Source organism: Prionailurus bengalensis, chromosome C1 (assembly GCF_016509475.1).
Source record: "Prionailurus bengalensis isolate Pbe53 chromosome C1, Fcat_Pben_1.1_paternal_pri, whole genome shotgun sequence".
Taxonomy (NCBI): Eukaryota; Metazoa; Chordata; class Mammalia; order Carnivora; family Felidae; genus Prionailurus; species Prionailurus bengalensis.
Window position 1 is genome coordinate 52,304,476 of NC_057345.1, and position 27,393 is coordinate 52,331,868.

Sequence of the window (27,393 nt, forward strand, 5' to 3'; positions counted from 1 at the left end):
ACCATGAAATCATGACCTGAGCCTAAATCAAGAGTCAGATGCTTAACCAACTGAACCATTCAGGCATCCCTCCTTGATAAGCGTTTTCAACTAACTCACCCCTAGAGATCCTGATTTAAGCAGAAAGTGATTCATAACTCAGATTCCTGTTGCATGACTGAATACTTAAAACACAGTAAAGAGAAACTCAGACATAGAATTCTGAACAGTGGCTACCTGTCACAGTTAATTGTATACATAACATACAAATAGAAAACCCAGTTCTGGCATAATTCATTACAATGATAAAGGTTTTATTTGAATTAGTATGGAATTTTTTTAAATGTTTATTTATTTTGAGAGAGAGAGAGACAGAGAGAGAGAGAGAGAGACAGCATAAGCAGAGAGGGGAAGAGAGAGAGAGAGAAAGAAAGGACAGAGAGAGTCCCAAGCAGGCTCCATGCTCAGTGCAGAGCACAATGTGGGGCTCGAGCCCACAAACCATGAGATCATGACCTGAGCCGAAATCAAGTATTGGACGCTTAACTGACTGAGCTACTAGGTGCCCTGAATTTTTTTTTTTTAATCTAAAAAATTACCTTTATGTCTACAAGAGAATAAACCAGTGGTTAAAAATAAGCTTTATACAATAGGAGGGATTTTTGTGGTGATGAGAATGTCCCGTATCTTGACTGTGGTGGCAGATACTTGAAACTGGATGTGATAAAGTTACATAGAACTAAACACACACACAAAGAGTACATGTGAAACTTGAGAAATCTGAATAAAAATCAGTGGATTGTGGCAATGTCAATTTCCTGGTTGTGATACTGTCCTACAGTTTTGCAAGATGTTATCATGTCAGGAAAGGGGGAAAAGGGTACACATGATCTCTATGTTTCACTTCTCACAGTAGCATGTCAATCTACAGGCTGAAAATAAGAAGTTTAATGGAAATAAACCCTACAAAAGGACGGTCACCATTATTGCATTTTCAGAGCAATGACAGTAGGCAGCAGCAAACTGCCAAGAGGAAGAAAAGCCAATGGCAGTGAATTATATAATATATTTTCCTTTCAGCATATAAAGGATATGGAAGTTCACATAAAATAGTGATGTGTAGGTGGTTGTTTATAAATGAGCTTTATTGACATGTCACTAATGGCTTGTTTTCTGTGGAAAAACATTTAAACCTAGAACATGGAACCATATTTTCCTATTGGAAGAATTCTTATGTTTTAAACTTGCTAAGTTGATTAACAGGGTGTCGTTTGAGGACAAATACATAACTGAAAAACAAAAAGCATACACAAGTATACATGGTATGCCATCTTTGTATGAAATGAGAAATCAGAAAAAAGAAATGAAAGGACTTAATTTTATAAAAATAAACATAGCAAAGGTAAACCAGAAACTAATGAATTTGGTTACCTACAGGGAGTAGGTAGAAAGAATGGGGCAGGGAATGACACTTCTCTGAACATACTTTTTTGTAAAGTTTTGGCTTTTGGAACATATTAATGTTTTACAGAGTTAAAGAGTGAAATTAAATTAAAAAAGATGAGAATATTTAAATTGAGTACAAACAGAAACAAGAGAACCTAACCACTTGAAATGAATAACTAACTCTTCAAACAAACAACTAATCCAAGTAATGTGGAGAAAAAGGAACCTTTGTGTGCTCCTGGTGGGGATGCACACTGGTGCAGCCACTGTAGAAAACAGTGTTTTTGGAAGTTCTTCAAAAAGTTAAAAATAGAACTATCCTAGTATCTGGTAATCGCACCACTGGGTATTTACCCACCCCCCCCCACCCCCTGCATAAAAAAACACTAATTCAAAGGGATACGTGCAGTTTTATGTTTATTACAGCACTATTTACAATAGTCAAATTATGGAAGCAGCCCAAGTGTCCAGTGACTGATGAATGGATAAAGATGTACACATACACATATACATACAGTGGAATATTACTCAGCCATAAAAAAGAATGAAATCTTGCCATTTGTAACAATATGGATGGGGCTAGAGAGTATAATGCTAAGTAAAATAAGTTAGTCTGAGAAAGACAGATACTGTATGATTTCACTCATATGTGGAATTTAAGAAACAAAACAAATGAGCAAAGGAAAAAAAGAGAAACCAAGAAACAGATTCTTATCGATAGAGAACAAATTGATGGTTATCAGAGGGGAGGTGGGTGGGGGGATGGGTGAAATAGGTGACAGGGATTAAAGAGTACACTTATCATGATGAGCACTGAGTATTGTATAGAATTCTTGAATTGCTATATTGTACACCTGAAACTAATAAAACACTGTATGTTAACTATACTGGAATTAAAATAAAAAAAAACTTAAAGAACTAATCCAAGTAGTTTTGGAACAGTAATTTGACTATATACTGTCAACAGTATTATTAGTTGTCTTATTAAAGACAACAAAAGATTGCAAACAAATCTTGAGTGCTTTGCAGTTTTGTTTTTAGTAGTGCTATGAGTGCAGGAATTCTGAAACTATTTTGTGTATGTGATAAGAATAAGCAAATGTGAAAATATATTGCTGCTGTTAGGAACCAAAGATCTAATGTTTGAGAAGAGGTGAGAATATGGAAAGAGGGAAGGCAAGGAAAAAACCTTTATCACTATGAACTCATGAATTTTAAAAAGGCTGACTAATAGAAGGAAGGATGGAGTTAGAAAATCACCACAGTATAACCACCTTAGTAAAAACTAAGTAAGGTAGACTATCTTCCCAGTGTGGGTGGGCATCATTCAATCTGTTGAGGGGCTAAACAGAACAAAAGTGGAGGAAGGGGGGATTGGTGCCCTGCTTGCCTGCCTGAATTGGGACTGCTCTTTTCCTGCTCTTGAACTAGGATTTATACCATCAGCTCTCCTGATTATCAGGCCTTTGGACTTGAACTAGAATCACACGGCTGGCTTTCTTGGGTCTCAGGCTTGCAGATGGTAGATGGTGAGACTTAGCCTCTATAATTTTATGAGCCAATTCTTCATAATCAATGTATCTCTATATATGCAAGTATTTATATATATATATATATACATATATATATATACACACACATATATATCTCATTATCAATACATTTTAATTAAGAATTATATCTATACCATTTTATTATCTTTAAATATTATATTTTATTAATACTGTATTATTATTATATTCTTACATATATATGTATCTGCTATTGGTTCTGTTTCTCTGGACAACCCTAACCTACACAATTGCCAAAACAAAATATAAAATGCTATGATCATTTAAAATTGATGTACAAAAGTGAAATGTTCAATTTAAGATTAAAAAAAAACCCAAGTCTTTACAATGGCTTTACAGGATAATAAAAGAAATTTAAACAAGTGGAATAAATGAAGAACCCATTACTAAAGCTGGTAAATGGCTTTACTGACTAGGATTGAATAATTTTATGAGTGGAAAAAACAATCAGCAAGCCATAATTTTTATCTAATGAAAAATATCTTGGCTTGTCCTTAAGTTCACTAATTTTAGTATCAAGTCATGGAGTACTATACGTAAATAACAGCGATCTTTAGAAATTAAAAATATAGGCAAATTCCTAAGTGAACCATAACAAGGGTTCTTGTTCCTCCCTTGCTACTTGAAAGCCCACCGCTATGAGAGCTGTTGTTAAAAATCTGGATATAAGCAAATTGATGGGTTCAGAAAAATAAGGAAGGGAAGAAAGTATAAAAAGTTAGAGTAGCTTAAGAGGAGCTGATTGGGAGGAAAGCAAAGGTAAGTTTGGCTTCTTATGTGGTATTGCTGTTGTTTCAAAACATTTCTTCCTTCACTGCCTACTTTTACTCCTAAGTTTGTTACACTTTATATAATTATATCAGAAATTCATTTGGTTTCACAGGTATCTGCTTTCAAAATAGGATTATACATGATTCAAAAACTGTTACTTGCCACTTGCTCTCACTGTATGTCCTTTTGGACAATTTGAGATTTTTACATCTGTATATCTTGCCAATTTAAAAAGACATTAAATAAGTTAAACAAAAAGCGAATGCTTGTCTCTCAATATCTAGTTGAGATTGATTTCAATGAGGAAATGGGAACTTTGCTTAGGGAAAGGAAGGAGTAGTAATTTACAACAAAAATATTTGTGGGACAGGGTACATGAAAAGATTTGGAGCTGGGGGAACATGGCTAGGAAAAGCAGCTAGTAAAAACAGATTAAAGGGGTACAATAACGTACGAGATGCCAAACAGAGAAAATTTCTTTGAGAAACTCTTCCCTTTGTCCTTGCTGTACTCTAAATGGCATTCAATTTTTGTATATTTTAACCTAGACTAATACTATAGTTCAGCTACATTATGAAAAAATAGACTTCTGGGGTTATAACCACAAATTACGACGCCGTTTGTATGGAAAATGCATTCTAAATTCCACTCAAATGATTTAAAAAACATTTTGAAACATACCTTATAAACTTTCTCTAAGTTTGGAAAGGTATGCTAAGTTACAACATAAGACCATAAGCTCCCAAAGGGGAGAAACTTCATCTTCTTCATCTTTACCCATCCATCACATTGAGTGGCACACAGACAATATAGCTGAAAGGGTAAATGAGCTGAACATATGAACTACTTTGAAAATTTAACCCCCTATTCTGCTTAATTCAATTTTTCCAGCCTCACTGGATAGATGTAAGTATTCTTTCCAGAACATATGTGGAAAGTAGATTTTTGTAGATAATATCTTCATTCAAGGCAACAGTGGCTGGCCAATATGAAAACAGTTGGATGCTGGCATATAGGTCCCCTAGGTTCCTCGGGATCCCTTACTCTGCTGGCTTCATTCATTGTGTTCCTAGCTCTTGAGCCAGATCTTTGTTAGGCATTATGTTCCCAGACAATGTATTACTTTTCCACCTATGTAAAATCTGAAAAGGGCATTTTCCTCAGTTTTACCTTAAGCTAGTCTCTTATTCATGGGCTTGGAAACTGGGCTCAATGAGTATTAAAATTAAGATATCAGATACCATGATCACATGAACACTGTAAAATACACCACAAAGTATTTTCTTCTTTGAAAAGAATACTTAGGGATGCCTGGGTGGCTCAGTCAGTTAAGTGTCAGGTCATAATCTCATGGTTTGTGAGTTCCAATCTCACACCAGGCTCTCTGCTGTCAGTGCAGAGCCTGCTTCAGATCCTCTGTCTCCCTCTCTCTCTGCCCCTACCATGCTCGGGCACGCACTTTTGTGCATGCTATCAAAAATAAATAAACATTAAAAAAAGAAAAGAAGAATACTTCAACTCAGATATAAACTTTTTTAATTTCTGCAAATAAGTTATTCTCTTACATTATTACTTTTACAAATATGACCCTTTTCTTTCAAGACACATGTGTGTGTGGCACAAAAACAGACACTCAGATCAATGGAACAGAACAGAAAACCCAGAAATGGACCCACAAACGTATGGGCAACTAATCTTTGACAAAGCAGGAAAGAATATCCAATGGAATAAAGACAGTCTCTTCAGCAAGTGGTGCTGGGAAAACTGGACAGCAACATGCAGAACAATGAACCTGGACCACTTTCTTATACTATACACAAAAATAAACTCAAAATGAATGAAAGACCTAAATGTAAGACAGGAAGCCATCAAAATCCTCAAGGAGAAAGCAGGCAAAAACCTCTTTGACCTTGGCTGCAGCAACTGCTTATGCAACATGTCTCCGGGGGCAAGAGAAACAAAAGCAAAATGAACTATTGGGACCTCATCAAAATAAAAAGCTTCTGCATAGCGAAGGAAACAATCAGCAAAACCAAAAGGCAACTGAAAGGGAGAAGATATTTGCAAACGACATATCAGAAAAAGGGTTAGTATCCAAAATCTATAAAGAACTTATCAAACTCAACACCCAAAAAACAAATCATCCAGTGAAGAAACAGGCAAAAGACATGAATAGACACTTCTCCAAAGAAGACATCCAGATGGCCAATTGACACATGAAAAAATGCTCAATATCACTCATCATCAGGGAAATACAAATCAAACCCACAATGAGATACCACCTTACACCTGTCAAAATGGCTAACATGAACAACTCAGGCAACAACAGATGTTGGTGAGGATGCGGAGAAAGAGGATCTCTTTTGCATTGTTGGTGGGAATGCAAGCTGGTGCAGCCTCTCTGGAAAACAGCATGGAGGTTCCTCAAAAAACTAAAAATAGAACTACCCTATGACCCAGCAATTGCACTACTAGGCATTTATCCAAGGGATACAGGTGTGCTGTTTCGAAAGGACACATGCACCCCCATGTTTATAGCAGCACTATCAACAATAGCCGAAGTATGGAAAGAGTCCGGATGTCCATTGATGGATGAATGGATAAGAAGATGTGGTATATATATACAATGGAATATTACTCGGCAATCAAAAAGAATAAAATCTTGCCATTTGCAACTATGTGGACAGAACTAGAGGGTATTATGCTAAGCCAAATTAGTCAGAGAAAGACAAATGTCATATGACTTCACTCATATGAGGAATTTAAGATACAAAACAGATGAACATGAGGGAAGGGAAGCAAAAATAATATAGAAACAGGGAGGGGGACAAAACATAAGAGACTTTTAAATATAGAGAACAGAGGGTTACTGGAGGGGTTGTGGGAGGGGGGATGGGCTAAATGGATAAGGGGCATTAAGGAATCTACTCCTGAAATCATTGTTGCACTATATATGATAACTAACTTGAGTGTAAATTAAAACAAATTAAAAAGACACATGTGTATAATTATTTTAAAAACAACAAACTTACTCATCGTCTTTTGTTGTAGATTCCTTCCTTTCATTTAAACTGAGGTGATTCATTTTTTTCCTCTTTCCTATATACATACAGTAAAAAGAAGAACATAAAGTTAAGGGAAAATTGTCAAGTTTTAAATAGAATTAGTTCGCCAAAGTTTAAATAGAAGCTAAAGGGGTAGACAAAAGGGAGTAGGAAAAGAAAAAGTATCCTGCAATTTGTTATGGGAAAAAAATCATTATTATGAGTAACTTTTCAATAGCTATTTTTTTTTTTATTTTCAAATCTCCACCCCCCCGTTTTTAAATTTTAGAAAGAGTGCATGGGGGTGGGAGAGGTGGGGTGAAGGAGGGGCAGAGGGAGAGAGAGAGAGAGAGAGAGAGAGAGAGAGAGAGAGAGAGAGAGAAAGAATCCTAAGCAGGGTCTACACTCAGCACAGAGCCCCATGTGGGGCTCAATCTTATGACCCTTGAATCATGAACTGAGCTGAAATCAAGAGTTGGATGCTCAACCATCTTAAGCACTCAGGTGCCCCCCCCCCCCCAATCTCTCTATTTTTTATTCATGAGGACATTATATAGGAAAAAGAATCTTTACTAGATGAAGGATACTTTCATCAGATAGTTTAATAAAAAACATTATTTTAAAGTTTCTAGTTTGTATTATTTCACCCCTATTTTTTGCCTCAAAGTTAACAAGGGGTGGGTGCTATGCTTCCAGCTAGAAAATAGTGAGTTCCTAGTGATATCACAGTAAAATAAATTTGATATTAGGAATCAACATACCTGATTTTAACTGCATATTGAAAAAATGCATATTGATTTAGTAAATTCTTGGAAAGGTCTGTGTGCTGGGTTGAAATGTAAATTTGATTATATAGTTCTGGTAGAATATGATGTTTGCACTTATTAGTGGTCAATTACTATTATCATAGATAATATTAGTCATAGATAATTGTTTCATAGTCTCCCCATTTAGTTATTTTTTTCTATTGTACTGCATAGTACAGTAATCCATATACTTTAAACATATTTTATGTATAATGATACAATAATTTAATTTAAATACAACAATAATACAAACAATATTTGAGAACATATTAGCAAAAAGATTCTTAACGTCTTACATATACTGGCCTTTAATAAATGTTTGTTGAATGAATAAGGAAGCAAATAAATGAATAATCCAAACTTTTCACTGAAAAACAGTCCAGAGAAATCACTTTTTAAAATGTATAACTGGTAAAAAAATAAATGAATAAATAAAATAAAATGTAGAACTGGTGACAACCTCAACGTATTTTTTTTTTTAATTTTTTTTCAATGTTTATTTATTTGTGGGACAGAGAGAGACAGAGCATAAACGGGCGAGGGGCAGAGAGAGAGGGAGACACAGAATCAGAAACAGGCTCCAGGCTCCAGGCTCTGAGCCATCAGCCCAGAGCCTGACGCGGGGCTCGAACTCACGGACCACAAGATCGTGACCCGGCCAAAGTTGGACGCTTAACCGACTGCGCACCCAGGCGCCCCCAAACTGTATATTTTTAAGTTTATTTTGAGAGAGAGAGAGAGAGCAAGCAGGGTAGGGGCAGAGAGAGAAGGAGCGAGCGAACCCCTAGCAGGCTCCACACTGTCAGTGTGCAGAGGTCTGAGCCACCCAGGTACACAAACTGTATTTTAGATAATAGTTAATGAAGCCAGTTTCTCTGTAAAGAAGCATTCGTATTAATAAATGAGAGCTAGGGGCGACTGCGCCACCCAGATGCCCCAACCTCTACGTATTTTTATGCAGTTCCATTTGTTCAACAACTGGCACAAGAACTCTTACTCAACATTCTCATTATTTTTCTAAAAAAATTGATACAATCTACCATGAAAACCCAGCTCACATTTTCCAACAGAAATATAATGTGAGCCACTTATGTAATTCAAACTCTTCTACTAGTGAAATTCTTTAGAGGAAAAAAAGAGTGAAATAAACTTTAATATTTCATTTAACCCAATATACACAACATACTATAATTTTAACACATAATAATATAAGATTATTAATGAGATCATTCATATTCTCTTTTTCACACCGTCTGATATCTGGTGTGTATTTTACACTTATAGCACATCTCGATTCTGATCTACCTTCTAAATGCTCTATACCTAAACATATTGGACAGTACAGCTCTATGTAATACTTCAGGAGGATCCAATACTTCCAGATGAAACCCAGTACACAGAAAACACAAAGGCAATTTCTTTACATTTTCAAATGTAATTTATTAACATATCAGAGTAGTCTGGAATGGACTTTCCAATGCTGGTTTACTCTTTTTTCTTCACTTAATTCTTATTCCATTACTCTTACTTGCTCCTATTACTAGAGGAAAAGCTCATTTTTACTTATACCAAATATACTTATACCAAAGTATATTTTCTATTCTCTGGTATTTGTAATTTTACTAAGTTGGTTCCGAAATTGATGAACAATAATTACCCTCATTATTACTTTGGATCTGCGGCTTCTTTCAAAAAAATCATGTAACTAAATTATCTCAAAATAGTCTTTAAAACCCCAAAAAGAAAATCTTGTGATTCAGAAGTTGTGCTAAAGTACTAGTTATCTCTCTTGTTTATTAACTTTTTATTATTTGACTTGTCTATATCCCTAAATTCCAAATAGTAAGAGTTTATTTAACAAAGAATTAAAGGGAAAAACAGTAACAATATTTTATTTATGATTTTAGAGAACTTTGAGGAAAAAGCCTATTAAAATCCATCTCTTTAAAAAAAAAATCAAGCTAAAAATGTATCTGTTTTGTAGAAAACTACAAATGAAATTCCAGGATACACATTGAACCTTTATTTCAGAGAATCTTTGCCTAAAGGTTAATACTAGTTTCCTGAATTTTGTACTATGCTGTCTGCATTCAATAAAGCTCCAAAATTAAGTTACTTTGTTCCTTTAACTTGTAATTAATTTTCACATTTTAGCACCATCAGTCAATAAAGTTAGGTGAGAAATAGTAAAAGAATGCTTTATTTGAATTTTCACCAGGTGGTCAATGCCTGTTGAAACATTTTTATTATTGTAAGGGGATTAGTTAGATATCTTATCCTATAAAATGCAATCAATAGCATTAATCTTCATCTTCTCATGGAAGGACTTACGCTTCTGATATACTTTCCAACTGTTAAATAGGAGGAGTTTTAATATCTCTAAGAATAACACTTGGACCAGTTATCAGAGACTGTTTAGACTCTACTATATCACTAAGAGTATTCCAGGGGTGCCTGGGTGGCTCAGTTGGTTGAGCGTTTGACTTTGGCTCAGGTCATGATCTCATGGTTCGTGAGTTCAAGTCCTGCTTTGCACTCTGTGCTGACAGCTCAGAGCCTGGAGCCTGCTTCAGATTCTGTGTCTCCCTCTCTCTCTACCCCTCCCCCGCTAATGCTCTGTCTGTCTCTCAAAAATAAACACTAAAAAAAAAAAAAAAAAAAAAAAGAGAGAGTATTCCAGTTACTTAATAATTACTTCCTTGATTTCGTTTCATTCTATTAACAATGAACATATGTTAAAGAGCCACAGATTATAAATGGTCTTTTTCTTGCTAGGTTATACATAACAAACAGTTGTGTATGTGGCTCCCTTTAAAGGAGTTTCACAATACACTGATGAAAAATGTACCATCACTGAATCTGGACTATATTCAAAATTGTATTTAGACTTTCTGGTAAGGCTCAAGGAGCCCTTTCTCTAACCAGCGAAGATAACTTTCAACAGACCACAATGTTTAGAAATACAATCAATGACCTTAATGGCTAACACTTACACAGTATTTTTAGGACCAGGAACTGATTTAAATGTTACGTATATAAACTAATCTGCAAAACTGAATTGGTCATTCTTATTCCCATTTTACAGATGAGGAAACAGAGGCACAGAATGACTACATAACTTATCCAAGGCCCTAAAGCTAGTAAGTGGCAGAGTTAGGATCTAACCCCAGTCATCTGGCTACAAAGATTGTTCTCTTAACCAGGATGCTACACTTATTTAAACAGGTTTAGGTTGGTATTATGCTGTTTCCAGATATGTACACTTTATAGTTGACATACATCTTAGGCATCATTTGGTCCCAAACCAAAAGTTATGAGTTGAGGAAAACCTTGACCCAGACAGGTTCAAGTGATTTGTCTAAGGTATTACACACTAGTTAGTAATTTTTTTCTAAAAGAGTTATTGCCAGATCAAGTTAGAGCCTGTAGGCTAAGAGGCAAATGAAATCATGTTATTCTTTTAGTTAACCGCATTATTATTATTAAACAAGAGTGGAGAGTGAGGAACCTCTTTAGAGGATCAATCTATGAAAAATAACAATGCTAATGGTCCCTTTTTTAAAATTCAAAATACTTTTATTAGTCCCACGTATGGAAATGTAATATTGTTAAAATATTTCCTATATTATTGAAAAGAAAGGTATCAATGAGAAAATCAATTGCTTTTTAGCTATTAAAACATTAATATTTGAGAAGCAGAATGGTAAGTTTTTAAAGCTTTCACCCAAATTAGACTCACATTAAGAAGCATTTGGCTCATATATCTCAAACTGCTCATCAGATATTTAAACTGATAATTTATCAGCTCCTTTGAAATACATATTGTCTGTCCCTTCTCCCACTTAAAAAGAAATCAGTCTTGCCAGAGATCTACCATTTGATTAGTCTTTTCAAAGAACCTGCTTTTGATTTTGTTGCTTTTCTTTATTATTATCTTATTTTCTATTTAATAGTTTCTATCTTTTACTATTTCCTTTCTTATATTTTGGGAGGTTCTATTTTTTTCCATCTTTTGGAGTTGAATGCTTGCCTCATGGGTTTTCAATCATTCTTCCTTCTTTTTTTTTTTAAATTTTAAAAAATGTTGATTTATTTTTGAGAGTCAGATAGAGACAGAGAATGAGCAGGGAAGAGGCAGAGAGAGAGGGAGACACAGAATCTGAAGCAGGCTCCAGGCTTTGAGCTGTCAGCACAGAGCCTGATGCGGGGCTTGAACTCACAAACCGTGAGATCATGACCTGAGCCGAAGTCAGTTGTTTAACTGACTAAGCCACCCAGGCACCCCAATCATTCTTCCTTTCTAAATATATGCATTTATAAGTATAAAATTTCCACTAAGAACTGTTTTAGTATAATGCAGTATTCAGGTATAAATTTTTCCTCTAAGTTTTCTGTTTTCATTATCATTCCATTTTAAATATTTTATACCTTCCTTTATGATTTTTCTGAACAATGAATTATTTAGAAGTTTCCAGGTTTCCAAACACGTGGGCTAAAAATTTTTAGAGGGCTGCCTTTTTATTATTGATTCCTAATTGCACGAAATTTTGGTCACAAAATTTGATAGCAATTTTTAGTATGTTGAGACTTATTTGTGACTCCAAACTGGCTATATATATATTTTGGAGGGGGGGGGGGGTAGGGGCAGAGAGAGAGAATCATATGCAGGCTCTGTGCTCAGTGTGGGGCCCAACTTGGGGCTCGATTTCACGACCCTGAGATCATGACCCAAGCCAAAATCAAAAGTCGGGACACCCAACTGAATAAGCCACCTAGGTTCTCTCAAACTGGCTATATTTTTGTTAACGTTCTGTCATGCTTTATCATGTGTGAGGTATTATACTTGTTTGACCACAGTTTGTTAGATCATGCTTGCTAGCTGTGTTCAAATTGTTTACATCTGTCCTAAGTTTTTTATCTATTTCATCAGTTTCTTAAAGTATTTAAGTTTATTTATTTATTTTGGGAGAGAGAGAGAGAGAGAAAAAGAGAGAAAGAGAGAGGGAGAATGGGGGGGGGGGCAGAGAGAGAGAGGGAAAGACAGAATCCCAAGCAGGCTCCACACTCTCAGTGTGGAGCCCATGTGGGGCTCGAATCCAGGAATCATGAGATCATGACCTGAACTGAAAACAAGAGCCAGACACTTAATTAACTGAGCCACCCAGGTGCCCCTGAAAGAGGTAGTTTAAAATCTACTATGATTTGGGATTCGTGGGTCTCTCCTTATAATCCTGTCCCATTTTGTTATGTTTTGTTTGAGTTTTTGTTTTAGATGTACATCGTTTCAGCATTCTTTTTCTGATAGTGACTCTTCCCTTCTCCCACTATGTAAAGAGTTCTATTATCTTCAATAAAGCTTTTTTGCCTTAAAATCTATTTTGGTCTATGTTAATATTCTTATGCCAACTATAACTTTTTTTAAAGCCAATATTTGCTTTGTTTTCTTAAACATCCTATATCTTTTCTTAAAACATAAATAAATATATTAATAAAAACAGTTAAAATATATGTTGAAAACTTAAATACATGGCAGGCACTGTTCTAAGTACTTTTTGTATACGAATTTATTTAATTCTCACAACAATCCTAGGGTAGATATTATTACTTTCCCCATTTTACATGCAAGTAAACAAAAACTCAATTATAAAGTCAATTAACATATTCTATCTGCTCCCTAAAAATTACAAGAATCTTAAAGCACTTTAGCTTCTTCCTGCTCCCTCATCAATATTCCATGCTATCACAGTCTATTATTTGTTTTTAACTCCATCTCTCAAATTGTCTTTTGCTTTATGGTCAGTGGAGTTTGTAGTCACATTTTTATAATTAGATTTATAATTAGATTTACCACCAGGTTTGCTAATTTATTTTTTCACCATTGCTCTTTGCAGTCCATTCCTTTACTGGAGGCTCAGTTTGCTTATGTAAGTACACGTTTTAGTAGTCCTTTCAGGGAGTATGTGTGAATGGTAAATTCTTTCTGACTTTGTCTGAAAAAAATCTTTATTTCATCCTCAGTTCCTGAATAAAAAAAATCAGCTGTGATTTTTAGTTGGTATCATTCTACTTCCTGTTAGAATCTATTGCTATAGATGAAAAGTCTACTATCAGTCTGTCATTCCCTTGTAGGTTAGATGTCTTTTCTTTGGTGGCCTTTAAAAGTTTCTCTTTGTCTTTGATGTTCTGTAGTTTTACCATGATATGACTAGGTAAGGATTTTTTTTTTTTTTCAACGTTTATTTATTTTTGGGACAGAGAGAGACAGAGCATGAACGGGGGAGGGGCAGAGAGAGAGGGAGACACAGAATCGGAAACAGGCTCCAGGCTCTGAGCCATCAGCCCAGAGCCCGACGCGGGGCTCGAACTCACAGACTGCGAGATCGTGACCTGGCTGAAGTCGGACGCTTAACCGACTGCGCCACCCAGGCGCCCTGGTAAGGATTTGTTTTAATTCATCCTGCTCAAACTAAGCATGCTATTCTAACCTGGAAATTCTCATCTTTCCTTAATTGTGAAATTGAAATTATAAAAAAAGCCCTGATGGTCCTGTTATCTTAGAATACTGCCTCAGCCCCATTCTCCCTATTTCCTCCTTGTGGAACTCCTATTTGACATATGTTGGAGCTTCTTATTTCATCATTTCTTTTTATCGTTTTATCATATTCTCCATCTCTTTATCTCTCTGTGCTATTACACTGCTACAGTCTGGCTGATTTCTACAGATCTATTGTCTAATTCACAAGGACTCTCTTTGACCATGCAAATTTGTTGTTTATCCTTCCACTCAATTATTAAATACTAAGTCTGATGCATCCTTCCTCTTCACCAAAAACATAATAGTTTGGAGACATTTGCTAGGGAGTAGGGGAGGGCAGCAATATAATGATACACACACATAAACATATATAACAGTGAGAAACATATACAATGATAAGTAAATAAATATACATATCTCAAAAGTATAAACTGGAATCAGTCACCCTATTTTTGGCCCACATGTAGAATCTATGCAGAGGGAAGACTTAGAAACAGATCTTTCTTTCTTTTAGAAGTACAAATAGATTTAAATTTGGTATTAAGTCATCTGTTCACATAGTACATAGTTCAAATGTATATAGAAAGTACTTAGAAATACCCAGAGGAAGGGGTGCTTGGGTGGCTCAGTTGGTTAGGCATCTGACTTGATCTTGGCTCAGACCATGCATGATCTCTCACAGTTTGTGAGTTTGAGCCCCACATTGGGCTCTACGCTGACAGCACAGAGCCTGCTCGGGATTCTGTGTCTCTTTGTTTCTGCCCCTTTCCTGCTTGCACTCTCTCTCTTTCTCTCAAAGTAAATAAACTTAAAAACAAAAAAAGAAAAGAAAAGAAATACGTAAAAGAAGAGTATTTTAGGAGGAAGAGTATTTCAGGTTGAGAGATGTGCAAGTGCAATGACCTTGTGGCAGGAAGCAGTTTGACATGATTGATTAATAGCAAGATAGTAAGAGTGGTTAAGGTAGTGTAAACATGGGAAGGGTAGTAGAAAATGAGATAGACGAGGTGGTCAGGTATTAGATGATATATGGCCTTAAAAGTCATGATAAGGTTTTGAATTATATCCTAAGTGTGATGGGAAGTGAATTGCATCTAAAACGCCCTTGAAAATGCTATTTAAATAAAAGAGCTTATTTAAGTTGTACCTTATGTTTTGTATAATATTTAAAAACTGAGAACTGTTAGTAGAAGTTATGGGATCATTTGGAACTTAAATTACTTCATAAGAGTCAGACTTTCTTATTTCTAAAATGTGTATAAGATGACATATCAGGATGAGCAATGTAATGATTACAAATGACATAATGTGATATAAGATCCTAGAGAATTCTCCTATTTTGAGACTTTTGTATGTGAGATATATATATCAAAGAATATATAAGACATATATGTACAGTTTAATGAACCAGTATAACCACCATGTAAGTTAAGAAATAGAATATTACCAGCACCCCAGGAACCCTTGCTGTATGACTTTTTAAAAAAGAGCTTACTTAGTACTATAACCTGTGATAATTATCCACTTAAATGTCAACTGGGATCACGTGACCAGTCTTTTTATAGGCAAAAGGAATGTTCCCTTAAGTCCATATTTAATTTCAATATGGAAATCGAGCAGGTATCCACTTAAAATCTATTCACATTTCAGTATGGTGATGTGCCATCTTTAAGGCACTAATTTTTAATTTTAAACAAAAGATATATCAAGTGTATTAAAAACAGATAGAGCTTGAAGAAAATGTATACATCTTCATACATTTTTGTGAAAGCAAACCTAATAGTAATAGCTTTAAGATAAAAAGCATTTGATTAAAGTAAAATAAAAGTCATTCAAAAGTTTAAGATCTTATTATAGGTTTCATTACAACAAATTGGGTAAAATGAGATTTCTTTGTTTCTGTGTGGCTTCTAGTATATTCTTAGCACTCAATAAATGTTAAACAATAAAATATGAATTAGGCTAATCACAGCACATCTAAAATATATTTTATTAAATTTGAGCCTACTTAGAATTTTATATTACAGAAACTTGACATGTTACTAATTCATGACTTTTTGTAATATTAAAAATTAAACCTATGAAATCTAGATTCATATATCTTTAAAAAATATTTTAGCAATAAACTACCAGAGAACAAGAAATATGCATGGCCAAAATTAACAATATTTCAAAATAAACAATTTCATAGTAAAATTAGGCTATCCTCTAGTGGAAAACTACAATTTTTTTGCAAATTCATTTAAGATAGTAAAGGAAAAGAAGGGAATGAAATATAATAAATAAAAGCAAGCTATATAAAGATAAACGAAATGTGAATAAAACTAAATGGACAACATGAATAAAAATAACATTTAGAGGTATCTCTCTTAAACTGTAGTGCAGCAGTACCTGAATTATATGCCCTTTAATTTATGCACATGATGGATAGCTTGTTAAGGGGTGTATCTGTAACCACTGTAATTGATAGTAGCTGAAGGCAGTCAGACCATAATTTCTGTTTAATGGATTGGACAGTAAGGGAACAAAGTCTGCAGTAGCATTTTAAAATAAGTGCCTAGAAAGTTTACATTTATGTCCAAAGTAGTACCTATATTCTAGCCTTCTTTATGTTGAATTCTTTAAGAAAAATCAGCTGCAGCAAGATCCATATATTATTAAATAAAAATTCTGATTTAGCCAATAAGTAGAAAAATATTACAATAAATGGAAAAGAATGTTCAACTAACCATTTGATGGTTCACTTTTGTGGTCTTGTTCTTTAGAGCTTGCAGGAGAAGCAAATGGGCTCATCTGACAAGTTCCAGTTGTTGGAGAGTAAGTTGTAATACTGTTCTTCCTTGTGATTTTTGAAGAATCAAATGACTGAAAATAAATATTAATTTGAGACAAAAATACATTTAGTTGGGAATGTCTTTTAAAACTTGCAAAATTCAAAGCAGTATGATTTTCCTTGATCTTTCTTTTCAGATTTTAAATATACTCCATTACCACCTCCAAAGTGAACACTATTTTTTCAAGTTTTGTAGCTATTTCAGGTCTCCACACTAATTAGGGCATCTCAACTTGATATTTATGAAATTTTAATATTAAAAGTTTACTACCATCTGAGATGGTATTTCCAAACAGTTTAGAGATGACTGACTCTCCCAATTATATCCTGACTTTTGCCGTCTGCTGGACCTGAAGTATAATTATGGGGCTAGGCCAGGGAAACTGTCATAAGTTTCTCTTAGGAAAATCCACAAGGAAGTCCTAGAAAGGATAATTGCTGTCTTAAACCTTCACAAATTTGCTCTGACACAGTGACTTGTCTTAAGGATAACCAAAATAATGTTCAAACAATTGAGTATGGCATTTAAGGGCCTTGAGAATTTGGTCTATCCTATGCAAATCCTCTCTGCAGCTTTCTCCTCTGTGTTCCCATACACCTTGCACATACCTCTTACTGGCGATAGTAAATTTTATTTATTTTATTTTTGAGAGAGAGCACCCATGTGAGTAGGGGGGATGCAGAGAAGGGACAGAGAAGAGGGGGAGAGAATCTTAAGTACGCTGGGACTGGAGCCTGAAGCAGGGCTCAATCTCATGATCAAGAGTTGAGTGCTTGGGGGTGCCTGGGTGGCTCAGTTGGTTAAGCATCCAACTCTTGATTTCGGCTCAGCTCATGATTTCATGGTTCCTGAGGTCAAGTCCCGCACTGGGCTTTGTGCTGACAGCAGAGCCTGCTTGGTATTCTCTCTCTCCCTCTCTCTCTGTCCCTCATGCTCTCCAAATAAACTTTAAAAAAAAAATAGCCAGCCTAAAATAATCCCTATATTAAAAACAAAGGGGTTGGGTGTTTAACTTGTTGAGGCCAGTCATACACAGAGTGTCAGGATACTGAGGCTTTTCTTTCCAGGAAGCAGATTTATTTGTGCCAACACAGGCTCAGCAGGCTAAGACCCCCAAAAGGCTGAGCCCTGAGTGCAGTGGAGTGTGTGTGTACGTGTGTGTGTGTGTGTGTGTGTGTGTGTGTGTTGCCTTTTGTACAATTTTTGCTCCTTTGTCTTCCATATATGATAACACACAGGCCGATTGGGCGGTCCATGTTAGAGAGTCAAGAGGAATGTTGCGCATGAGCACAGAGCCAGGCTGTCTTCCTTTGTCTTGAGGTTTCTACCACATTCCTTAGGGAGGGGCTCTACCACAAACTGACTAAGCCACTCAGGTACCCCTGGAGACAGTAAATTTTAATAATTGTTTACATTTCTGTCTGCCCCATTAGAATTTAAGTTCCTGAAAATAAATGTCATTTCTTCATCTTTGTACCCTAGAACTCAAAAATGTGTGGATGAATGAATGATGTAAAAGGAACAGTCCAGTAACCTTGGCTAAGCCACTCTACCTTGAATACATTCATTTGTTCATTCGTTCTCATCTAATGTGAAATGACCCCTGTAGTCTCAGTCACTTAGACTATGCACATTTGGGCCTCAGCTCATTCTGTGATCTAGCTGGAATGCCCTCTTTCTTATCTTCCCCAAGATCTAGTCTTTCTTTTGTTTAGGTCCTCATTTATGATCCACTTCCTCCCGACACCCATTATCACACTATTAACTGCTTGTTCTTCTGAATTCCCTTTAAATTGTTTTCTGTAATGCTTACTCATCACCCAGCACTTACTAACTAATGTGTACAAAGAAAGAGAACAAATTGTTCTCTGAACAAACAGCAGAGAAGAGGTCTTAGCAGTAGCATAGGTGTTACCAAAAACTGAGAGGAAAGGAAAAATCAAGGTGGGCTGCAGTAATCTTACAGAAGGATTCTTGTAAGGAGGAAAGGTGAAGTTTAGATAAGTGAAAATAAAGGTACGAAAAACCTGAAATCTGGAGGTGATACAGATGGCATAGGCTGGATTGGGGGCATAACAAAAAGTCTGAAAGCTTATGATGTTGCCAACATTGTGGAATTAAACTTTTGTTTGGTAGCTGACCTGAAATAGTTACATAATTCTTCATTGTCAACTGTTCTTTATTTCTAAGACACTATGGCAGAAATAGTGGCTGTATCACCTTTTTCAATAATCTCGGTATTAGTTCCAGTGTCTATAGCATCAGTTTTTTTTTTTTTTTACAGTTAAGGTTTTATATGATAAATACTTTTTTTGTATTGGGGGAACAAAAGGCATTCCATTCTTTATTTTATGTATCCATAGTAGCCACAAATATAACTAATACCTTTTTTAAAAATCAAACTATAATATCAAGTTATGACTCTAAAGCAATCTTTTTTGTAAGGTGAAAAGGTTTTAAGTCTCTTTATCAGGTGGTTATTATTACCGCTCCACCTTGAGTTTTCACCTGTTTATATGTATTCAGTCATAAACTATGACATTTATCCAATCCTACCCTACCTTTCCAAGAATTTATTGCCCAGAACTATTTCACTGTGTATGTACAAGAAATGAAAGTCACTACCCTAATGTACATTTATGTCTATCTGTTTTCCTATTTTACCAAAAATTATTTTTTCCAATTGCCAAATATCTAAACATTACAACTATAGATCATACATTTCTCCTTGAAAACCATTTTCTAGCTTTCATAAAATAAGTCTTTGTGTGCATACGTGTGTGTGTGTGTGTGTGTGTGTGTGTTATTTTTTTCCCTCACCTTAAAATACTGAGGCTTCTCTTCTGCTTTCTCTTTTTTTTTTTTGGCCATCTATGTTGGTTAAAAGGAAAAATGTCTGTCTACAATTACTATACAAAGAGGGAAAAGTGAAAATCTACTGTCCCCTACTATCCCACTAAATATTCTTCAATAAATAACACATTTTTATATAACTGACTATGGATACACATAAGGGCATAATCTTACCTCTCTAAGATTTTTTTTCCTCTTAAAGTTTTACCAAGGTCCTCTAACTTTAAAACCCTGAAGATGCTTAAAAGTGATCCTAGAGCCCACCTAACCCACACCAGGAACAGTTAAGAAGGTTGGGATTTCAGGGAAGACTGAGCTTCTATATGAGAAGTTCGGCATTCTTTCCACTCAGCAGTAAGGAGGGCTAGCTACCAGATCCTGTAGAAAACAAAGAAAGAAAAAGTGAGAAGCCTAGATTTAGCTATAGAAGGGAAAGAATTCAGGATGTGAATAAAATTAAGGAAAGAGAAATCAATAAGTCACAATTCTATAATAATTTATAACTGCTTGTAATATTTAGTGAGTCCTTAGAGATATTTCACACCACTATTAAGAAAAAAATTCTATGATCAGCCCAAATACCACTGTACTCTTTGTAAAGAGGTCAAACCTTGTATGTTAGCAAAACTAAAATTTGGGCATTGATTTTTCTGTCCAAAAGAAAAAAAATGAATGTTCACTTCATAATTTCAAATATATGACATTCTCCTTCAATATCTTTCACAAATTGTAACTTGCTTTGTCACTTTGTTTAAAGCATAGTCTACCAAAAAGGTGCCTGTATTTCATTGATTTTTACCTATTATAAACCATCTGGAAAGTACTAACTAAGGGTTCTTTTAGGATGAAATATGATGGAAAGGATCTGCTATTATTATTATGAACTACTAGCCTATGCTATCGGTGAAATATTTAAAACCCAGGTACTGTAGGTATGTGGGCAACCAGAAACAAAAGAAAAATTAGGGCAATTAAAGGGAGGTAATTCTTTATAACCTTACACTGGTTAATTAGGTCATAGGAATGTCACACCTAAGACATTATTATGCATTACTAGTACTATTATGGAATTTATATTAAAACACTCTAAATACTAGCTCTCTCAGGGACTTTTCACAATTTGGGCCTAGGGTTCCTAGAACAGTCACAGAGATCAACTAACTTCTTATCAGCTGCCACAATTATCATCCTTAATGGTTCTAATAATGTTGGGGTTTTGTTGTTATTTGTAATAGTAGTTATGAAAACCAAAGCATTTGGCACTAACCTCCATGATCTTCCAGGGACAGCAGGGAAAGAATATAACCAATATATTAGATCTGTGGTGATGGAAACATTCTATTTCTTGATTGGATGTCTGACACACAGGGGTATACATTTGTCAAAACTCACTGGATTGTCCACTCAACATCTGTGGATTTCATAATAGTTAATTTTATTTTGATAAAAAAAATTTAATAGGGGCGCCTGGGTAGCTCAGTCGGTTAAGCATCTGACTCTCGGTTTTGGCTCAGGTTTGGCTTCGTGGTTGGCTTTGTGGGTTCGAGCCCCACATTGGACTCTGTGCTGGCAGTGCAGAGACTGCTTGGCATTCTCTCTTTCTGCCCCTCCCCCACTCACACTGTCTCTCTCAAAATAAACTCAAGAATATTTTAATAGGAAAAATAAAACATTGGCTAAAAAAGGTGATACACTGGAGTTTCTATTTGTGTTCATTATTGTTCTACAATTTAAAAATGTTAAAATATTAATTTAAAAAAATTTTTTTAACATTTATTTATTATTGAAAGAGAGAGTCAGAGCGTGAGCAGGGGAGGGGCAGAGGGACAGGGAGACACAGAATCCAAAGCAGGGTCCAGGCTCCGAGCTGTCAGCACAGAGCCCGACGTGGGGCTCAAACTCACACACTGTGAGATCATGACCTGAGTTGAAGTTGGATGCTTAACCAACTGAGCCACCCAGGTGCCCCTAAAATATTAATTTTAATATTAAAGATAACACTGTTCTGATATTCTTTTGCACTATAATCCTCAAGAAGATTTTAATGAAATGTTTTCAAGGCTGTTTCCCATCATTCCTTCATAAATCCTCATATTCTTCAGAATATAAAGTGAATTTCACCTCAAATATATTTTTGTCTGTTTATTGAAGTATGATTTACATAATTAAAATGCACAGAGTTTAAGTTTTCAGCTTAATGAGTTCTGATAATTGTATACTCCGATGCAAGTATCATCCAAGATAGACAACATTTCACCATCTTAGATTTCCTTGTATACCTGTCCACTCAATTTCCACTCCCTAGCCCAGAACCACTTTCTCATTCCTATAATCCCAGATACTTCTACCTATTCTTGAACTTCATATAAATTAAGTATGTAACTTTTGTCTTTGGTTTCTTTTGTTCAACATGTTTTTAAGATCATATACATTGTTGTATGGGGTTATAGTGTGTTCCTTTTGATTGCTGAATAGTAGTCCTTTGTATACCTATCTGTTCTTTCCTTGATATCTTCCTCTCATTACTGAACAGCAGAAGACTGTGCTCCTGTGGGCTTTGGTGACCCCATTACCAGGGTGTGTTTATTCGATGGTTGAGTTTGCTGTACTGGGTACTTCCTTTCCTTTCCACTATACTTTTGCTATATGCTGATCCTTTACCATTCCTCTTTCCCCCAAACAAACACAATGAACAAATAAAGACTTATTGGTGCTCAAAAAAAAAATACTAAAAAACATACAACAATTATTGCCCCCCCCCACACACACACACACTTGTCTAACAAGAGAGATCCAAATATAAGAAGCAACAACCGGCAGAATTGAAAGGAAAAATAGAAAATCCAACTATAGTACCACTTTCAATAACAGATAGACCCACTAGACAGAAAATCAGCAAGAAAACAGAAGCCCTGAACAAGACTATATACAAACTCGACCTAGCAGACATCTATAGAACTCTCCATCCAACAACAGTGGAATATACACCCTTCTCAAGTGCACATGTAACATCTGCAAAGACAGAAGATATGTTAGACCATAAAACAAATCTTAGTAAATTTAAAAAGACTGAAATCATGTAAAGAATGTTCTCTGATCACAATGGAATTAAATTAGAAATTCATAACAAGAATATTTGGAAAATACAAAAATATGTGGAAATTAAACAACACACTCCTAAATAACCAATCCAAAGGGAAATTAGAAAACACATTGAGAAGAACAAAAGTGAAATACAGTGTATATAAAAACTTACGGGATGCAGGGGCGCCTGAGTGGCTCAGTCAGTTAAGTGTCCAACTTCAGTTCAAGTCATGATCTCATGATTTGTGTTTGAGGCCTACATCAGGCTCTGCACTGATAGTGCAGAGCCTGCTTGGGATTCATTCTCTCTGTCTCTCTCCCCCCCCCACCCCTCCCCTGCTCCCCTCTCTCAAAATAAATAACTTACGTGTTGTTGTTGTTGTTGTTGTTGTTTTAAACCTATGTGAACTTATGGGATGCAGAGAAAGCAGTATTCAGAGTCAGAGGGAAATTTAAACAGCTACACTACAAAAGAAAGAAGCTGGGGTAGTTGGCTGGCTCAGTTGGTAGAGCATGCAACTCTTGAGGTCGTGTGATCTTGAGGTTGTGTGTTTGAGGCCCATGTTAGGCATAGAGATTACTTAAAAAACAGGAAGGAAGGAAGGAAGGAAGAAAGAAAGAAGCTCTCAAATCAATAACCCAAACTTCTACCTTCAGGAACTAGAAAAAGAGCAAATTAAACCCAAAGGAAGCAGAAGAAAAGAAGTAATAAATATTAATATTAAAAAGAAAACAAGTGAAATAGACAATAAGAAGATAGTGAACGAATCCAAAAGTTGGTTCTTTGAAGAGACAACAAAACTAGCTAGACTGACCAAGAAAGAAAAAAAAAGAAAAAAAGAAGATTAGAATTACTAAAATCAAGAATGAAGGGGAGATATTAAAATCAATCTTGGAGAAATAAAAGGAGTTCAGGGAGTACTATAAACAACGTTATGTCCACAAATTAGATAACCTAGATGAAATGGACAAATTCCCAGAAATACACAACTTAGCAAGACTAAATCATAAAGAAATGGAAAATCAGAATACATCAACAGCAAGTTGATGGATCAATTGATTGGATCAATATTCAAAAAGCTTCTAACAAAGAAAAGTCCAGGACCAGAGAGCTTCACTGCTAAATTCTACCAATATTTAAAGAAGAATTGGGGGCGCCTGGGTGGCGCAGTCGGTTAAGCGTCCGACTTCAGCCAGGTCACGATCTCACAGTCTGTGAGTTCGAGCCCCGCGTCGGGCTCTGGGCTGATGGCTCAGAGCCTGGAGCCTGTTTCCGATTCTGTGTCTCCCTCTCTCTCTGCCCCTCCCCCGTTCATGCTCTGTCTCTCTCTGTCCCAAAAATAAATAAACGTTGAAAAAAAAAATTTAAAGAAGAATTGATATCAATTCTTCTCAAACTCTCTCCAAAAATAGGGAACAGTTTATAACTCATCCTATGAGGCCAGAATTACTCTGATATCAGAACCAGGCAAATATATCACAAGAAAAGAAAACTATAGACCAATATCCCTTGTGAATATAGACACCAAAATCCTCAACATACTGGCAAACTGAAACAAGACGTGAATAAAAAGAATTATACATTATGACCAAGTTGGATTTTGCCTGTGAAAACAAAATTGATTTAAACCAATCAATGTAATACATCATATTAATGGAATAAAGGGGAAAAAACCCACAGGATCATCTCAACAACAACAACAAAAAACATTAGAAGACAGATTAATGGCGAATTTTATTATGGGTAGATCAGGCTGACAACCCCTGAACCCAATAATCAGATCATTTTGTGCTCCTGAGGGGATGCAAATAGGAAGTATATAGATTATTGATGAACTATTCTTATAAAAAATTTGAACCAGAATCTAATCAAGCCTCCAACTTTAACTGCAAGTTTTACAGGAAATATGAAGAATAGAGAAATCATTTGAAGGACACTACAAGAAAAGAATCAACTAACTCCAGAATGTGGAATATGCTTATAAAACACATACGTCAGTTTTTTCAAAATAAGTTACTGTACAAAAAAAAAAAAAAAAAGAAGGTGAAGTTTAACAAGATTTAAAAATACTTAAGATCTATAAGAAACATTACAATGTATAAAACTTGTTTGGATCCTGATTTTTTTTTAAGTTTTATTTATTTTAAGAGAGAGAGTGTGTGAGCACACTAGTATGTGTGCAAGCAGGGGAGGGGCAGAGAGGGAGGGAGAGGGAGAGAGAGAATCTCCACGCTCAGCTTGGAGAGGGAGGGAGGGAGAGAAGAAAGTAGATTTGAACCAGATCAGTAAGACTGCAGACTGTGAGCTATAAAATCTCCTACTGCCCTGAAATTCAAAGTTCTTTCTAATTTCAGGAGTCAGCAGAAACCTTGTCTCAGAGAGATACGACAAGTTTAGGTGCTAGGAATAATGAGACTTAGAAGTGTTCTACCAATCAATAGTAACAGAGTAATCTAGCTTGGGCACCCATGTCTAAATTAACAAACCTCCCCCCAAACTTGCACTGTTATTCCTTCTAGCAGCAAGCCTACTGAGTTGGCCTTGGTAGGAAGTATGTTCCTTCTCTTCCCATCTCTACAATCTATTTATTCCACTCCTTCTCTGAGGTGGCCTGAATGAGACTAGGTATATGACCAGGCGGCCAGTTGTCCCTACAAATTCATCTGAACTGCGATTAGCAGCAGCTTGTAATAAATAATTCATCTTTATTTCTGAAAATCCGTCTAGAAACAGTGCTAGGAGGGCAATATGAGCAGCTCAAATACTGTAGGTAATGATAAACTGGAACCTTCTTTACTCCTCACTAACCATCAATAATTTGAAAGGTCCAGCAAATCATGGTACTTACAGTATACATTCTAGATTTTAAGTTACGTTTTTTTTTTTTTTAACATTTATTTATTTTTTGGACAGAGAGAGACAGAGCATGAATGGGGGAGGGGCAGAGAGAGAGGGAGACACAGAATCGGAAACAGGCTCCAGGCTCTGAGCCATCAGCCCAGAGCCTGACGCGGGGCTCGAACTCACGGACCGCGAGATCGTGACCTGGCTGAAGTCGGACACTTAACCGACTGCGCCACCCAGGCGCCCCTACATTCTAGATTTTAAAGGAAGGTCACAGGGTATGATTCACACTTCTGTTTTCCCCATTAGGAGACTCATAAGGAAAATGACTTTTGCAGATTTGTCCTAACATCATGGAGCATTAATCTCCATGAAGGGCTGTAGCTGCTTTAGGAACAATGGGATTTGGGAGTTCCGAACATCTCTGAGAGAGGAAACAGCAGTAGATTAGAACGAGTAGGCTCCACTTTAAGCAACTGGTATATAAGAGTCATCTCCTTTCTGTGGATACCAGTCTTCTTCCTTCAGTATCATACTGGTAAGGCAAAATGACCATAAAGTTACTACTAGTTCCTCTGTAGTTTTATAGCAATTAGGTACTCTTAGAATTACAGGTGTAAGTCTTAAATGTCTGATTTTCCTTTGCATGGGCAAAGGCAGCCTCAGTAGGATCACTGACTTGTGGGTAGATTTGTGGAGCCAGGCTGCTCTAGGGCAGAGTGGAGTGGATGGAAGCATAAATGTAGCTAAAGGCAGAATCCTAGCTAGACTTAGCACCAGAGCAAAAGCTGTCCATTCTAACATGCAAACAGAGCTGCAAATGATGAGGCAAGAGTACAAATGCAGAAATTACCAGAAATAGGTCAGAAAATAGAAGAGAAATGTTGAAGAAAGGCCCAAATTAGATGCTACGAACCTGCATTTAGCAAGTGGTGGCCATGTGATACCAAGCTAAGTCAAGCTAGCTAAGTCCCTTTGGTTTAAAGGTATAGAATTGGGCCAAACATAACAATGTATTTTTCTAATACAGGATATTAGCTGTGGTGCTGTCTTCCTTGACACATCCTAATCTGGAGTAAAAATGGATAGAAAGCCTGCCATGATGACAATTGTACTTCATAAAAAGGATGAATTCCTAAATGGCTATTCTTTGCTATTCAAATAACGTTACCATATCCCAAAGAATGGTTTGGGGATAGGAAAGAACAGTATTTCATTTCAAGCTGGACTACTCGTCTACCAAAATACCATTCTGACCAAAGAAACAGATGCAGAATTACAGTCACAGCTGCATTCTGTACAGAACAAGTTGGATAATGGTACTCTAAATTGCTAATTACACTGCTAATGATTTTTTTAGTGGCATTGCATTATATTGCCACTTTTGTTTAAATTTTTTAAAAAAGCATCTAGGAAGTTTTAAAAATGGTAAATTGTTAAATATCAGTGAGTATTCCAAAGAGAAATTCCATATAATATCCATTTCTTAAAGTGGCACTCTCATATGGGATTTTGTAGGGGTGCCATTTATTGACTAGCTATTTGTTTCAATTTACTTTCTCATCAATTTACTTGCATTTAAGATTACTGAGGCCATAAGTATCTCAGTATTAGTATTTGTATCT

General features: G+C 35.8%; 1 protein-coding gene across 4 annotated transcripts in view; it reads right to left on the minus strand.

Moving 5' to 3' along the window:
• The window catches only part of LOC122480594 (integrin subunit beta 3 binding protein), a 72,444-nt gene that overhangs the window by 23,234 nt on the left and 21,817 nt on the right, over positions 1-27,393 (minus strand). For all 4 annotated transcript variants that reach the window (XR_006296600.1, XM_043575169.1, XM_043575167.1 and 1 more), the window contains exons 3-4: positions 16,882-17,017; positions 6,800-6,866 (exon numbers count right to left, since the gene is read on the minus strand). Coding sequence is in view for 3 of the 4 variants with exons in the window: in XM_043575169.1 (XP_043431104.1) it covers positions 6,800-6,866; positions 16,882-17,017 (203 nt within the window). In the remaining variant the exon portion in view is untranslated. The remainder of the gene's footprint in view (positions 1-6,799; positions 6,867-16,881; positions 17,018-27,393) is intronic.